Here is an 18,063-nt window from a genome sequence, read left to right as displayed (position 1 = left end):
GTTAAATGTGGCTCCATTAAAGGCGGCTGTGCACGGGTTAGGCCGACTGTAATGCCTACGTCCTCCAACAAGTCTAATGGCACCACCGCCGTCGCTGCCAGGGACCAGACAATCCCTACTTTCTCCCTCGTTCAATTTTTTGGGTTCCTATAATAACCAATTAGTTTATTATAAAAAATGTTTATAAATAAAATATACACCAAAGCAAAAAAAATTAACTGATTAACTGAAACTTTATGGTCGATTATCAAATTTATTTTAATTAAAAAACGATTATAGTCGTTCCAAGTGTTTGCTTAAATATTGGGGACAGGAGATAGGGGTGGTATATATAGGTAGGGGATAGGGGTAAGATATAGGAGATAAGAGATATGATGTACGTTCAACGATCAAATTAGAACTAAATAATAAATTCAAAACAGTTTAATTCTCTATATATTAAACTATGTTAAGTTACTTTTGGCCAAATAATAAACACTTCAATTTTAGCCAGAAACATGATTTTACATAATTTTTTAATCTCCTTGGCTTATGCTGTAACTGGAAGCTCCATGTAATTTTTTTTTTTAAATTATAATTCCACAGCTAATCTATATTTATTCGGTACTTCAACGGGACATGAAAATGCTCTTTCGTGGTTGCAGACACGGCTGAAAAACTTTTTCGTTACGATCTTTTGGTAACGCTTTTTTCGGTTATGTGCCAGAGCTAAGACATGAAAATGTCAAAAATAATTGAATCTTTGGGTAGGTAATCAGCTATTTTACATCAAAACATAAATAAACAACATAAAATGTGTATGTATAAAAAATCAATGGTAACGATAACTTGAAAAAATGTATACCCTCATATCTTTATTACATCCTGTCTTTGCTACTTCTACGTATGTCACCACCTACAAGATTTGTATTTCCTAATATTATTATTGGTTTTTCACGTGTAGACTCAAATACTTATAGTTTTGTCAATGCACAAAAAAATGTGAACCTAATACATACACTCTGTCCTGCGAATTTATTTTAAGTCGACGAGCTCACATAACTTAACGGAGTAATTTCCATGATATGCTACTAAATATTTTTAATCTATTATTATGACAATTTATAATTTAATATATTCAATCTTTGGTATTAAAATTGTTTTAAAAAATTACAAAAATCGAGTGTTTTTGTCTATAAATAAATTATAATGTACGTAATCTATGGACAGGACTGGTTTTGGAAGGGATGAGGTGATCCTACGCTTTAATCCGAACTAATATGTTAAAATTGAAATTTAAAGCGAAATTGATTGAAAAAAATTCAAGCTGAGTTTATTAAATGTATAGTTGAAAATAAAAAATATACTCCTGCAAAACTTAAATTTCGATATTATCGTGCATACTTACTTACTACGCAGATTAAATAAATATGCAGACTTATGTATTTAATTTATGCTTACTAGTGTTGCCGGTTTTTTTAGTAGGTTATTAGTAAAAATCCGTAATCAAACTTATCAAAGGTGTAAAAAAAAATAGAGCATATTAGAATTCTAGTACTTCGTGATAATATTATGCATGGAAATTTCATACATCACATTATTATATGAATATAATTAAATAATGTTCATAATATTATAAATGAAGTCAAAATTAAAAAATTTAAATTGCCCGCGTAAAGTTTAGCCAATAGAAACGCGCGACATTTACGCTATCTATCAAAATAATCGCTTGCGTCCAACGTATCGTTTCGCTGCGTCCATTCGTGATAAATATGGGGTTGCCAAAAATTTACACGGCGTGGCCTATCTATATGTATTTAATGTATGATTCATTTATGACTTAACCAGATGGCACGCCGCTCCTTTCGGTATCACCATGTCCGTGGCATATTGTTACCTTATATAATACGTACCGCGTCTCTTTTCTTTATTCTTTAGTGCTGTTATATGTGTAGTAGAGATGGGAGAAAGTGACAACATTTAGTAACGGTTTCAATGGTGACAGTGACCAAAATGTCACCGTTACTTTTTATGGTGACTTGTCACCACTTATCCTACTGATCGAATATTTAACATTTCACAAAGTCGCCATCACGTATCAGCCTAAGAACGGTCGCCGGTCAGCCGTCGCGTACTGCGGCGAAGTGAGAAGGCCCCAGTGACCACAGCTGTCACGGACGGTTGTGTGTAACCATGGTTGAAATATACAGGTTATTGCACATCGTCTCGAATCGTTATCTTCAGAAAAAAAATTGCCGCGTAACGGGATATCAATTTTACTATTACTGTATATTTTACTGTGTACATATAATATACCTACAGTATACTTTATTATTGCTAATTGCTAAGCGTTACGCTGACATATTTGATTTCATCATCAAAGGGTCCTATTGATAATACGTTTTTTGAGACACGTAAATACTAAATGTGGTAAATTGAACCAATATTACTTCCACCAAGCTAAAGGATTACCTACTCTTGATAATAAATCTATTTCTAGATATCTATTGACTTAAGAAGACGTTATTTCCCCTATTTATTAAGGCGTTATGTTATTCCGTATAGACATTTTTTTGGAAGATCCTAATTTTAACATAAAACTGAAGTGTTAATATTTGTTCAGTAATTAGGACTGTGTTTTTGAATTACCACAGCAGCATCCTTGACAGGGATTTAAAAAAAAATTAATTGAAACATAACTACGCAAAATACGCTTTACTCAGTTCATAGTGGTTTTAGAGCAAAAACACCTATTATAAAATCGAAAGATACCAAAATTTCAGAGACAATGCCATGTCCGATTTTGAAAATAACAACATAAAAAAAGGTATTAATTGTCAATACCTAGTTTTTTTGAAAGTAAAAAAATAATGATTTTAAATGTTAAATATTTGGTTTATCAAAAAAAGAATAGGTATGACATTGTCTCCAAATTCTTTTCATTTTTCATTTTTGTTATCAGTATTTTTGCTATGAAATACAGCTTCACAGAGCGAGTAAAACGCATTTTGCGTAGGTATATTTAACGCTGTACAATTAGGTGTATAACATACTCTTAAATAATACCTTTAGATATAGGTATTTGTTCCTTATGCATAATAACATTTGATCTAATTTACTATGTCTACTGTAGCATTTATAATTTCAGATTTTGTCAAAGCGGAATTTTTTAGGTTAATGGTAACTATTAAATCTTGGTTCTAAACATGTACTATTCTTAAATTACAGTTTTCCAAGTTGGAGAAACGTTTGACGAGTCCATTTTTCAGTTGTAAAATAACTTATGAAATATTAGTAACATGATCTTTAACATACATTTTATCTGTCACTGCCTTTAAGCTATTGCCCGTAATAATTACCAAAGAATCACTCATGTATATCTCTCCACTCACTGCTTTAGTAACTTCCTCAAACGCCTTTAATATAAGACAAAGTTCCTTACAAATTTTCCAATCATTTGGTAATAAAGTAGGCAAATTAATATCGAGTATAGCAACTGTTGCTTTTAACGCATTTTCCAATTCTATGAAACGACTTAACATATAATAGGTAGAATTCCACCGTGTGGCTACATCTTGCAATATTTTTTTTTGGTGTAGCTCGCAAATTTCGTTGATATTTATCAAGTTTATGGGAGGCATTTGAACTTCTTTTGAAATGCCCCCTTCTTTTCAAATTCTGAAATCGTTAACTAATTTAGGTAAAAAGTAAAAATAATGTTTTATTTAAATAGTAATATAAACAATTTGTGGGAAATTTCAATAAAATTATTATTATTTTATACCAAATAATATTAAATTATAACATATACTTATATGATAGGTATACAGGGTGATCCAACTAACGTAAGATACTCATTTTCTCGGAAAATATGAATATTTTGAAAAAACATTTTTTCCTATTCTTTTAGGTATAAGTTTTACTATATTTTTAAATGCTTCGAACATTTTTATTTTCATCCCTTATACGATAAAAAGGGTCTAAGTTCACGTTTTCAAATGGCAACATATGTTTTTAATTCCATAAATTTGTAGGCAAAAATTTTTAAAATATGTTATCGTTTGAATTATTAATTTTTATCCATCTAGTCGTTAGCTATGGCTCTGTAAAGATATTACATTTTCTCTTAAATATTGTTATATTTCTTTGGTATTCCAAAGACCGGGAGCCAATAAAATACTTATTTATGATCGCATTGTCCGATAGATGAGTACACAGATAACCAAACACAATACAATGTTTTGTGATATTTTGTTTGACCAGCGTTTCATATTTATAGATTACAGACTTTTCTAACACACCGTCATGACAGGTAGGTTGACAGCAGCTAACGAATGGCTATTTAACCACAACAATCAAAAACAGTGGTACAAGTAGGTTGATAACTGCTGCTATGATGATAATACAAAATATTATTATCATTAGTTATCATATTTTTCTACTATCTATGTTCTACATTCAACAAGTAACAGCACAGTACAACAGATCATTATTATGCTATTTGAAAATTATAATTTTTAGTTTTTATAGGTAGTAAACAATAGCTTTAAAATTTGGCTTACAATCTCATAAGTGCATACATTGAATGGACAAGCGTCGCGAAGCGTTACTATTATTTGTTTAGTTATGTTCAATTTATTCAAAATATGTTCTGTGCTCAAATAATTGTTTTAAACAATTTACACTAAATAAGGAATTTTGGATTTAATTTGCTTACTATTTTAATTCTACAGTAAATATTTAAAATGTTGCTTATTTTACATTTATAACTAACTTTTTTTTATTATATAAACAACTCTATTAATAAAAAATAATGCAATAAAGTGGACTGTGTTTAAATTATTAAGATGTCTAAAGACTAGATGTTTGTAAACAGTGTTTTAGGAACCTACAACAAAATCACAGTTAAGTTTGAAATTGTATTAATTATCGACTTAATTTAAGCCGGTAGTTCCAAACTGTGATTCAAAGTACTTTTACTTTTTTTTCTGTTTTCCCCATCCTGTTGGCAAAAAAGATTTGATTTTTCTGTAACTGTAAATTTTTCAACATCATTGATATTTCATTTTTTTTTAAGTCAAGTTATTTCTTATTAAGATCCCGTTAATAAAAATATGGATCAATAGTTTGTGACTCAATTACACAAAATCACACAGTGATACTCAAACTTCAGAAATAAAGTTAGGGTTTGTGTCACGCAAACATTAAATTATCAGAACTTGTCTTTTTTATTTTATTAATAACTATTAAATTAAATAGTTTATATGTTTCTAATCTTTTTATTAGTACTTACTAATTATTATTATAACTTATAAGGTGTATAATGTTATAATAATAGTAGTTCTAAAGCCTTTATAATAAAATATGTCTGTTTCAAAAATTTCAAATTGAAAAGTTAATTCTTTTACAGTTGAATCTGCTTATTTTGATTTTATGTATAATCAGTATTTTCTTATTTTTATTATTTTCTTCACTATTTAATATCTAGAAAATTAAAAGCTTAATAGATTTTAGTTGTTTAAAAAGAAAACCATTATTTGATATTTCCTTGTTTACTATACAAATTAAAGTATTGACATTATTAAACTATTATAACGGGTACGTTTTACTAAGACTATGTAAAAGTGGCAATATTAAATCAAAAATAGCCTTAGCTAAATTGTAGTATCTAAATTTAACAATTATTCTGTAATAAAACACATTTTTAAGGATTTAAATTTTATGGAATTTGTACGCGACAAGTTTGTCTGATTTTATACACATACATACATGTATACTATATTTATGTATAAATACAAATAATTATAAAATCAATTATACTAACTTATAATGCATAGTTGTTAAAAATACAATTTGTTTACCTTTAATGATGCAAATAATGGTTAAAAGAATATTTGCTGTAATGCGTATGCGACAATTTTCCTACTTTAAAGAGTTAAAAAACAATTTTTATTAATTTTTACTGTGTACTTTACAAAATTTGAACATTGATAACACATAGTCAAACAATTGTGTTGATAAATTTCAACGACAAATATATAGTATAGTATAACATTTAAAGAACAATAATAATCTTTTGTCTGATAATATAAGTATTTAACTAATAAAATATTCATAAACTAATTATTAATACAACAATAAATTTAAAAATTACAAATGCTACTATTTTGAAAATATTCAATCAAAAATATTAAACAAAAACAATATCTATACATTTGAAATTGTTCAACTTCTATAATACTGATTTAAATTTTTTTCTTTTAACAATCGTTGGTAATTAAACAAATCTAACAAAATCAAAATTCAATAAATAAAATTAACTATAAGAATTATCTTAGGCAAGTTCAAAAAAATAATTTACTTGATTTACTGAATTCATTAAATACGAATTAATAGAATTACTCCTTTTTTAAAGAGAGAATTATTGTACATTAATACATTTGATATAAAATTTAACTTTGATAGCCAAATACCTGTGTCAGTTATAGCTAAAACTTTATGATAAAATATCCGTAATGTATGTCAGACACACAATATATGGGTTATATCATTGTAAGAAATAACTAAACTGAAAGCAGACATTTGAACTACCTTAGATAAGTTTAATCAAATAAAAATAATATACTTACATATTATTATAAATATTGGTATAATCAAGAAGTGATTCCTTGTATGTAGTAGTATGAAATTCATACATTAATTACTGATATTTTTTAAAAATAAATGAAACGGGTATATGAGTATTATCAACCCACATACACAAATACATGCATTAATAATTATTTTAAGTTAACACAACACACTTTTCATTCAAATTACTTAGTGTTGATATTATACATTCACATGAAAAAATGTCACATTAGAAATAAATGTTTTATACTTATAATTTACACCTTGATATATAATTGTAAGGTCTTGGGTCCGATTGGAAAGACATTTCCATAGCAATTGATATGTCATACTCAAAACCAATTTTACATGATAACATTAGTTTTTAAAAGATGAAATATTTTCAGTAAAAAAGCATTCAACCTAAATTAAAAAAGCTAATTGAAATCGTATTGTATTAAATTACCCATTAAACTCTAATAAACTTACCTATTGAATTAATGCTTTATATTTATAATTAACACCTTGATATAAAATTGTAAGGTCTTGGGTCCGATTGGAAAGACATTTCCATAGCAATTGATATGTCATACTCAAAACCAATTTTACATGATAACATTGGTTTTTAAAAGATGAAATATTTTCAGTAAAAAAGCATTCAACCTAAAATAAAAAAGCTAATTGAATTCGTATTGTATTAAATTATCTATTAAACTTTAATACACTTACCTATTAAATTAATGATGTGTCCAAGAATGTAACGTCAAAATAAAGTCGAGAGCAAATATTATCAATTGATATATTTAAAAAATTATAAAATAACGAGTTATGACATAACTACAATAAGCATGCTATCATATTTACTATAAAGTAAAATGTAAATTTACTAACATTTTTTATTTAAGTTTGCAATTTCTCATTTCACTAATGGAAAACGTGTGAACTTCGAAGTCGAAATTTGTTAGCGATGAGGTTATGTACAAATAATAAATATAATGCGATTTTGTACAAATAATAAAATATATTATGGGTACTGGTCACTCGATTATTCCGTGGTAACTGATGCATAGTTTAGATACTAGATTGTTATCCGAGATAACCAGCTAATGACTAGCTCCAGCTAGATTAGGTTAAAGTGTAAAGTCCGTTATCCGTAACAGTCTACCTTTCGTCTAATAATGTATGGTTATTTATTATATCTGATTATGATACGGAATGCGTTAACATCAAATTATTATTATATTTGATGTGATGACCGTCGTAATAAAACTACTTGTCTTTGTCGAATCGAATGAAATTATTAAGAAATATAGACAAAAATTCAAATCTTTACAAAGTCATAAACAGCGAACAAATGGATGAAAATTAAAAATTCAAACGCTAACATTTTTTTAGATTTTTTGTCTTTATATTTATGGAATTTAAAACATATGTTCCCATTTGAAAAAACGAGGTTCGTACTTATTTAACGTATAAGGGTTGAAGATAAAATTTTTCTAAATATTGAAAAATGTAGCTAAATATGTACCTAAAATTTTAGGGAAAAAAAAATTCGCAAAATATTCATACTTTCAGAGAAAATGAGTGTCTTACGTTAGTTGGATCTGTTGGAATAATAATTAATATTCTATAAATCAAGAAGTATTTCACAATATATAAATATGTTGTTTATCTGTATAATAAAAATACGTAGTTGTTAACCAGGAAATGTTATTGAAAAACAAAGTTGTTTTTGTAAGCACACGTGTATGTGTAGACGCGTGCAACCTTGTGGGTTAATATAAATAGCATTTGATCTAAGGGCTCGGGGCTCAGTATTTCTATTCAGTTTATACATATTACTAGTGTATTATTGTTTCACTGTGTTGTATATATTCTATGTATAATATATCTATTATTGTAATAACTCTATTTGTGTTAAATACTTGATTATCATCTACTACTACTCGCACTCTGATACTATATTTATGTATATTATTACAACAGGATCACCCTGTATACTAAAATATAATGTAATTTATTATGAATTTTACGTGTATAGTGTATACGATTTAAATTAGATAATTGATAAAGATCTAACTACAATTTGCAATAAAGATAAGAACCTAACTGAAGGCAATGTTTTTGATATTAAAATACGAAATTTCTCTTGGCGGGTTTTTGGTGAAATCTATGTTGGTACTATCTGTAGTATTACACATTTCATAGGTTATGTAACATTTATTTCTTATTACGCGTTATCATTTTTTGGAAGAACTACCCCCAACTCAGTGGAGTCACCACTGGCAGTGTCGCCACGGGCGCCACAATTTTTGTTTTTTTTTTGTAAATATATGTTTTACTACTTTAATCACTGGTCACCATATATTTTACCCAAGTGTCGCAGTGACTACTAGTGACAGTAATGTCGCCGTGACAAAGTCGCAGCGACGAGTTTACTTACCCTACTCTAAAGTGTAGTAATTTCTCAATTCTCTGGCCCGTTGGCGTCGGTTTAGTTTTTATGTTGCTCAAAATAATAATTGTTATTCTGCGTTGTCGTCTGTGTGTTAACGAAGAGGTTTTCGGTTTGACGATTTGTTCGATTAAATCGAAAAACGTAGTGTAGATTGTTGCTAATCGCAGTATTGTCGTTGTTATAGGAGAAACATTTTATGCCGACGGCGAATAAAAACGTGTTCGTTGGTTATGGCGTCGATGGCTGCAGCGTATTTTGATATGTTTTTAAATTTACATACTTATGCCTGACCGTAATCGTTTATTAATTATGAGTATACGCCTTTATACACAATGAGTTGTACCGCTAATGGTTTATTGCAAAGCTCCGATTAACGGACAGTCTTGCTTCACTCTGCTTAATATTATACATAATTAACCTATTACATAATTGTAAACACGACTAGAGCAAAATATTCGATTTCTTTCTATTGGAGTTGTCGATATTTATGAATGTTATTGACTTGGTCTGTATAACGCGTTGTGTTACTTTGTTGGTCATAGTCGTATTTTTTTTTTTTTAATAAAAAACGGTTTAAAACGTACTTGTTGTTTAAACGATAAAAAAATAAAATAAAGAATTGATATCTGACCCTATTATGTTTGTCGCCGTAATTATATTTAAGCGAGTAAAATAGCGAATTTGTTCGATATGTATTAACCAAGTAGTTACTGGTTACGCTGGTGTAACAGAGATACGGTCGATTGTTATTACGAAACAAAATAATTTTATAAACTTCTGTGCTTTGTTTAAATTACATACATTATTTCAATGGGTAGCAGTAAACGTATGTGTATTTCCTGGCGATTGGCAAAACTCAAAATGTTTTACAGTCTTACGATGATAATATTATTTACGTTGAAAGCTCTACATGAGTTACAAGTTTTTGTTGATAAAAGTAACGGTGCTAAAACAATTAAGGTACCATTATACAAAATTTAAAGCAAAAAGAGTACCTAAGGGAATATTTGAAAAAAAAATATACTAACATTCATAAAACCATACTGCCATTGAATTTCACTTACTGTATAAGTGTTTGTAACAACACTTTAAATGCTATTTATGCTTTTAATATCGTTAAACTTAAAAAACAAACTTGATTCGAAAATACAATATTGTTAATGGAATGCATTAATTCTGTTTTCCATGGTTAATTTATAAATATTTGTTCAGTATTTAGAAGCCACTCTTGTAAACACTACGCTATATCGTTGTCAAACCGCATACCGACCGCAGGCCAACCAAACTGTAAGAACAAAAGCGGAACCACGCCATAATGAATAAACCTAATTACTCTATTGTTGAAATCGGGTATTGCAAAGACCAGACATGAAACATTGTCTACTCTTTCAACTTTGACTGGTTAATCACAGATTATAAAAATCAAAATTATGTCTAAATGCCCCCTAGAATTAAAAATTAATAATATTGTTTGTACATTAAAATTTATATTTAATTCACAAATATTATTTTAAAAGGGAACTAGGGATGGAATTTCACTCATTTTGTTCATTCAAATGTGTTGAATTTTGTTCTTAATAATATTGGGCTAGTTATGGTAATTTGCTATATTTTTTAAACATAATGTATTCTGCAAATGCAGCTATTTCTATTTTAAAAAGCAGTGAATAATATCTTGCTTATTTTTGTAAACAAAAAACTGAAAACATTTTGTGATGCTATCATGAGTTTTTAATTTCTAAAATATGGGACATGTGAAACGAATCTTAATTTTTAAACGCATTAATTTAAATTTTAAACAGATGTTTCACATCATGAAAAAACAAAATTAAAATTATTCTCTACTTTAATTTTAATACTAAATTAAACGGGTTTTATTATTTTCATATATTATAAAACAATTTATAGTTAAACTTTTATGCCAGTTTTTATAGTTTTTAAACATTAACTCCTTATACAGATAACATACGTTTTACTTATTTTATTTGACATTTTTATAACAATACATTGTACGTAAAATTAATAACACTTATAAATTATGCTTTGTTATTTATTGTTTTAATTTCGTATTGTTTCATTTACTTTAAAAAAATCATTTTATATCATGGATTGCACACTACATGTTAAGTTTAATTTTAAGTACTCGTTTGTAAAATTGGTTGAAACTTGTAAAGAACTGTTGCATTTACTGATATTGTAATACATCTCAAAATTTAAGCAATAATTATCAATTTGAAAAGAAAAGTTCTAACCAGTGTTAAATAAACTTATATGAACAGAAAAAATTATTTGTTTCTTTGATATATATATTTATATTTAATTAATATTTATTTTCACTCCTATGTATACTTAATTATAAAAAAAAAAAACAGATTTTGTATATAAATAGCTTAAATTAAATTTATATCGCTACATATTGCGTAAAGACATAGGCATTATTTAAATACAATATTAATTTTATTAACAAAAATGTCCAAATAATAATTTCAAATACATTTTGGCACACATTTAAATATCAAATAAATTAAATAAATTTGAACTGAAAACAACAGATTATTAATGAAGTAGTCAAATAAAATATTATTAACAAAACTATATTATTTGATACAGTAAATAAAAGTACTTTAAATACGAATTTAATTTTTACATTTAATAAAATTGATTTAAAAAAAAAATCGTTATTTTTAATAACATTTCGTTATTTAAGTTATGTAACGCTAAGGTTTCCTACACATTTAATTGTTAGAAAAATGTATTGTGTAAATAAAACTTAACATTATGCATTTTTATAATAAGTAATTGCGTAAACGCGACTAGAAGATTTTATGACTTAAAGCGGTGGTAATCAAACGGGTACAATTGACTTATACATGTACAATTTTACAAGAGAACGGAAATTCTATTCTCAATGTGTTTTTACAGTCAGGTTAGAATTATTGTCATTCAACACTACTGACCACAGACACTTTTACCACCGCTGGTTTTACCTCTTAATTTCTAAAATGGTTTTATTGTTAAACAATGTTATCAATAATGTTATTTATATGAAGCTATACTTCAATTTTACTAACTTACACTCTTATTAACATAATAGAATTCAAAGTTACTCGGACATTTCTTCGATTTTTTCCAGTTCACATTCCATAAGCAACGATGTCGAAAAAATATCAATGTTGCTTGCCCTTGGCGGTAATTGTCGCTGGTTAAATAGCACACCACTAGGCCCAGCCTGGGATTGTACAATTGGCGCTTGCGGAATATAAGTCTTGACGTTTTCTTCGGCTGATTGCAGTATTTTAGATACTTCGATTTTATGCTCAATCTAAAATAAATATACATATTGAATATAAAATTGACAAGTGAACAGATAGTAGTAGACAGTTCGATAAATTATTATCCATATTTACTTCTTTTATGATACCGATAAGAACGTCTGGGTGTTCATAACTATAGTCAACGTTGATGTTGGAAGTAGCGATACCTTTTTTTTCATCGATTTTGTAGTGTAGCACGTTTGATTTTCTCTAAAAAAAAAATGTTATATTATACTTTAGCGTAAAACTACAGCAGTATGTGTGGACGATCTCAAATTTACCATTGTCAAGAGATAGTTTACCGCATCTTTTGCCGTTTTAAGGTTGAGTTGTTCGGCCAAATCGGCTAGGGTCATGGTCGAGAACAAGTTGGCCAGTCGTAGCAAGTTGGCCTGGTTCAAAGATTTCAATAGTTGTTTCACCAATCCAAAATTTTTATCCCTTGAAAAAAAAAATTGATCGTGAACCATAATAAACATTGAAATATTAAGCAAAACAGTCCAAATAGATACCAGATGTTAATGTAAATGTATGATAATTATGTTTTACCTTACATAAATATCTTGGTGTTTAGCAATTGTCGCGTGGACTCCTGTTAAATTTCCACTTTGATAAAGTGGTACCAAATCTAAGTACGGTTGACACGTTGGTCCATACAATTCACCGAGGATTGTGGGATCAACGTTACAGTATGTTGGTACCGATCCGAAGTGTATGAGGACAAGTAAAATGAATTTCTTATAGGAATCAATCGTGATTGGCGAAACTACAGGAAATGTTGTCATGAAAACAATTTCGAATAGAGTAATTGCTCTGTCATAGTTTTTCATCGCTGTGTATATGAGACCGCCCGAAAAGTAGTAGTTCAAAAAGTATTTTGGTTCAAATATAATTTTAGGCTGTAGGACAAAAAAAACATAATATTAATATACAGAACACATTAACAAACAAAATGCATTCCCACAGGTTGTACACAGTGTCATAACAAAAATTTTTACCTTCCTTGGCAAAAAAATACTTCTTCTTTTTTTAGGAAAACAAAAATAATTGAATTGATATAGTATAAAACGGAAAATTCTAAAATATATAAGTAATCGACATGATATTATAACACTTTTCTTTTATTTAACGTATCTGAGTTCAATCCAATTTATAATAGTGAATTATATTTAAATAAATGTTGTCAGTGAACGCAGAAAGTATCTGGAAGTCACAACCACCGTTATCGTAACGTTTTGATGTCCTTCTTCACACAGTCTTCCCATCTTTATCTTGGCCTGCCTATAGGATCTTCTTCTAATACCTGTCTAACTAAGGATCCTTGCTTATGCCAGGCGCCCACATTAGTCTTTTTTTTGTGATCTCTTCAACTATATCAGGCTTTTGAAACTGCATTTGGAGTTCATAATTATGCAGTTCTCTCTATTTGTTGGTTTGAATATCAAAGCTTATATTAAGCTTATAATATTTTCTCTTTGCTTGGGGGTGGACTGTCTATGTCATCAGGTTCTGTTGGCGTCCATGCAAATGTCTCAACTGGGTTTTCGCCATTAAGCAACAATCCAAAATACTATTACCATTTTTTCAATATTCTGTCTTCTTCTATCACTAAAGAACCATCATCAACTATTCATGTTTTTGTATCCTCCTTTAATTGAGTTTGTCTTCTGATATAACTTTCCGAATTAGTATTTATTCAATTAACAACCTCGGCTTCCTCTAATAAAATACATTTTGTATATTTCCATTTTAAATATCTAAATATATTATTTAGATATAATACCTATATAATTAATATACATTAAAAAAAAATGTATTTATAAATTAAAAAAAAAAAGAAATATGTGACTTTGACTCTGCCCCCTTCCAAAAAGGGGTAATCTTGGTCGACTGCCCTTCTCGCCTACCCCTTGTTACGGCACTGTCTACTCATCATTTTCGAACAATGTTAATATTAAAGGTTGAAATGGAAAAAAAATTGACAAGTTTTTTTTAGGTCTTAGGAAAAATAAAAAAATTCATCCAATTATAAATGATACGCTAGAAAATTACTTCATTGTGTCATACATTCGCCATAACTTAAAGAAAAACAATTTTAAAAGTTCTATAACAAGAAATATTTTTGCCCCTTAATAACTAGCGATTTCCGTTCCCAAAAACCAGGTGACTTACTTCATCGGAGTTTAAAAAATAAACTTCCTGATCTAAGACTTTCAGCGAAGCCTTAAGATTATAAGACATTATGCATGCTTCACATAGCAAGTAATGGAAATGAGTCAATTGGTGAGGTTTTGTCTGCAGTTTATCAATGGCGCGTTGAATAGTAGGTATCATCATCATTGTTTTTTTCACTTTGTGTAGATTTCTTAACAAAACTTGCACTACGCTGGCCACTAAAAAAAAAAAAACAAATTAGTTTTGACTAACAACTTTGACAGCGCTAAAAATACTTACATGTTTTGGAGCAGGAATGAAATACATCAGCTCTGACAACAGAAACAAAATGATTTATTCGTGATGCAACTGTCACGAAGTGCAAGTCAACTGGTACACTAGTTGGCTGAGTCGAAGCGTCAACATTTAAAACCATCAGAATTGCAAGCCGATGTTCGTTTATGTCGAGAGCTGCTAATACGCCGTCCATGCGGGACACGAAGCCCTCGAGGAAGTACTTTTGTTCATCAAGATAAACCATTAGTTCTCGACCGTTGCCAGCTAAGAAACAATTATAAGAAAACACAATATGTTATTTATATTTTTACAATTTCATTTTTATTTGCATTCAAGCTCTCGATGGATTTTATTTTATAGATACAACACAATTAAAGACGAATAAAGTTGATGCAGTATAATTGTAATTTGTTATCAATGTAAAACGGTCAGGTAAAATTTGTTGGTATTTTCAGTTCTCAGTACATTAACAAAGGATTTGGGAAACCAACTGTGCACTTAATTATATTATACTACATTTTACACTTTAACAAGGGAGGCTTTGTTCCTCACGCCCTTTTTTTTATTGTTCATTTTAACCAGATCGTATTAACTTTTTTTTTTATTCATTTAACATTGTAATCACAAATTGAAATTGATGGAGCGTTCTACTCATGTCATATGGTCAACTATTTTCATAGAATATTTATTGAATAAAATCATTTAAACATAGGATAGGTACACGATACATTATATTTTAAGAACTAGAATAAAAGAACAAAAATATAATATTTGATAAACGAAATAAGTACATACCAAAACAAAATTGTGTGACAAATTGATTTATTTTCTATTTACTTAAAAAACAGTAGTAATTACTGTTTGTCAACCCATTTCTGCATGAATCGTTTTATTTCTTATAAAAAAAATATAAAAGAGTGAGAAAAATATTTTTAAAAATGTATTTAATGCAGTGGCGGTTCTGGCATTAAATTGTCGAGGAGGCAACAACTTTGTACCCTCATTGATAAAAAAAGCGCAAAACCCCAACACTTAAAATTTCTTCATACTGGTATACTTCCTTTTTTTAACTGTAACAGAAGACTTTTGCTTATTATCTTAGTTATTAGTTATAATCGCATTACCGGTCATCTAGTAAAATAATTATCATTAAAATGTTTGAACTTAAGATAAATGTATAATCATAAAAACATATGTAAATACAATTTACAAAAGATGAAATTGTAATCGCAAACGATTTTCTGTATGGATGTTGCTTCATAACCACTATACTGACATATACAGGATTCATTTTGAAAAAAAAAATAATAAAGCTAATAAGTATAATAATATATTAACTAATAACTTAAGAAAACTAAATAAAACGCCAAATAGTAAACCGGTATCAGAATTAAGTAAAAAATATAGTGATATCAAATTGCGACTGCTGATAAATGATTTAGTGATAATGGGAAATGGCGTTTTGTTGTTGGCAGTGTCGGTGCTGATGTACATGCTGAATGTCTATGCCCCATTTCTTCCCCAAGATAAACACGATCATCGGTCAGTTGCCCACAAAGGCAATATTTTTGTGTCGCCTCTCGCAGAGAACTGCGCATGCGCTGTTCGTATTATTTTATATATGTGTGTGTGTGTGTATGTTGTGAACACAACAAGATAACGTGAGATATTAGCGGCAGCCGCCTCAGCCGGCTGCCCTTATGCTACGTGTGTAACAACAGGCAGCGGCCGGCCAGACGGTCACCGCTGATACGGAGAGACGTTATTTTAAATTCTTAAATTTTTTTTTCGCTTTCAAAAACAATTATCGTTTATATACATTTTTCGATTGAAAATATTTACTGTAAACCAAAATATCTCATAATAATAACAATATTAAGTACATAGTTTCCTTAATTTTCAAGGGAGGCACCGCCTCCCTTGCCTCCCCGGGAAAACCGCCACTGATTTAATGTAACTAATAAATTTAGTTTGGATATCACGCGTTAAAACTAAGGGTGGGCCAAATATGTCGATATATTCTTATATTTGTACTTTACGATAGTGTCGATATTGATATTATCGATATAATTGTATCGCAAGCCCATCCCTAATTATTAAAACTAGAAGTAAATATATGTGCCATTTATGAGAATCCAAGCGTGAAATACTACTAAGTTAGTGAGAAAATAATTATGGTAATTTAATAGTATTAACATTTAATTAATAACAATTAACTTTACCACGTTTAGTGAGTATTTTATTTTATGAGATAATAACATATTAATAATGATAGGCATAAAAAAATATTCAAATGGAAATCTTTGATACGTTTCGTTGCATATAAGTAAGTAATAACCAACTCGGTTAATATATACTTACTATTTTGCGTTAGCGTTTTCACGGTTTGCACGAATTTATTAAGCTCGGGGTCCAACATTGTATGCACCGTTGTAATTAAAACGCGTAGAAAAACACTACTCGATTGGAGTTTCTTTTAAATTTATTTTATTTTACCGAATTTACCGAATAAAATCCGAATTACTGTGCCGAAACGGTGTATTTTAGACAGCCGGCCGGGGCTCAAAGCATTTGCTTACTGAAGAATTAACGTTTGGAGCTGGCACACAATACAATATAACAAGGGTCGGTAAGGCCGGAAGGGGAGCTGCAGCTGCCGCGCTGACAGCGTTTTCCCATTTATTGATCCCCAGGTTCCTGGTCAAAATCCCTGCGCCGACCAAGCCCGGGGATATTTAGGCCACACCCAATAGCTTTGTACCCTAATAAGTGAAAAATATTCGCCGTTGCCGTACACTATCTATCATCGTCACACTGTTTTTAAAAAAGACGGATTTTTTTTATATATATAGGGTGTATCACGACGGTTGTATTTTTATTAATACACCATATACGATCATTGTGCCGTATACACAGTAATCTACCTTGCGGTTGTCGTGGCCGTAGACGTTCGGAGTAATTAAACCCTTAGTAATAATTAAAATAACAACACTTGTTTACGTTAGTCACCGTTTATTCAATTACGCTATAGTACTACACGACAATAATAATACTATTGATGCACGGCGGTCCGGTGACGGCCGTATTTATGTTACCGGCGGCGGTCAACATTGCTGATAAGCTGCGCCGGGGTTTTGCTTAATGGGCAATTAGGGAAGCACGGCCCGGCCGGGTATTGTCATCGCGGTCCGGGTAATAGTCCAGACCGCGGTGATGGCAATACCCGACCGTGTCACGGTGGTTTTTTATTTT

General features: G+C 29.5%; 1 protein-coding gene across 3 annotated transcripts; it reads right to left on the bottom strand.

The window, feature by feature from the left end:
• Positions 1-11,547: 11,547 nt before the first annotated feature.
• Positions 11,548-17,329, bottom strand: LOC126841598 (COP9 signalosome complex subunit 3-like). Of its 3 annotated transcripts, XM_050578183.1 has the most exons (8): positions 16,015-16,124; positions 15,607-15,942; positions 14,815-15,075; positions 14,533-14,753; positions 12,910-13,259; positions 12,642-12,801; positions 12,454-12,570; positions 11,549-12,368 (listed from the first exon to the last, which is right to left on the bottom strand). In XM_050578183.1, the coding sequence occupies exons 3-8, from the start codon at positions 15,053-15,055 to the stop codon at positions 12,150-12,152; spliced, it is 1,308 nt and encodes a 435-aa protein (XP_050434140.1). In that variant the 5' UTR covers positions 15,056-15,075; positions 15,607-15,942; positions 16,015-16,124; the 3' UTR covers positions 11,549-12,149. The 3 variants fall into 3 exon arrangements, with proteins under 3 accessions (XP_050434139.1, XP_050434138.1, XP_050434140.1); XM_050578182.1 differs by lacking the exons at positions 15,607-15,942; positions 16,015-16,124 and adding an exon at positions 17,173-17,329 and having other exon boundaries at positions 11,548-12,368; XM_050578181.1 differs by lacking the exon at positions 15,607-15,942 and having other exon boundaries at positions 11,548-12,368; positions 16,015-16,184.
• Between the last annotated feature and the right edge of the window lie 734 nt (positions 17,330-18,063).

This window comes from Adelges cooleyi, unplaced genomic scaffold (assembly GCF_023614345.1).
Source record: "Adelges cooleyi isolate 19-005CV unplaced genomic scaffold, UGA_ACOO_1.1 ACOO_flye_CR_arks_rails_tigmint_CR_PRNA_396, whole genome shotgun sequence".
Taxonomy (NCBI): Eukaryota; Metazoa; Arthropoda; class Insecta; order Hemiptera; family Adelgidae; genus Adelges; species Adelges cooleyi.
This window is presented reverse-complemented; position numbering and strand designations above follow the sequence as displayed.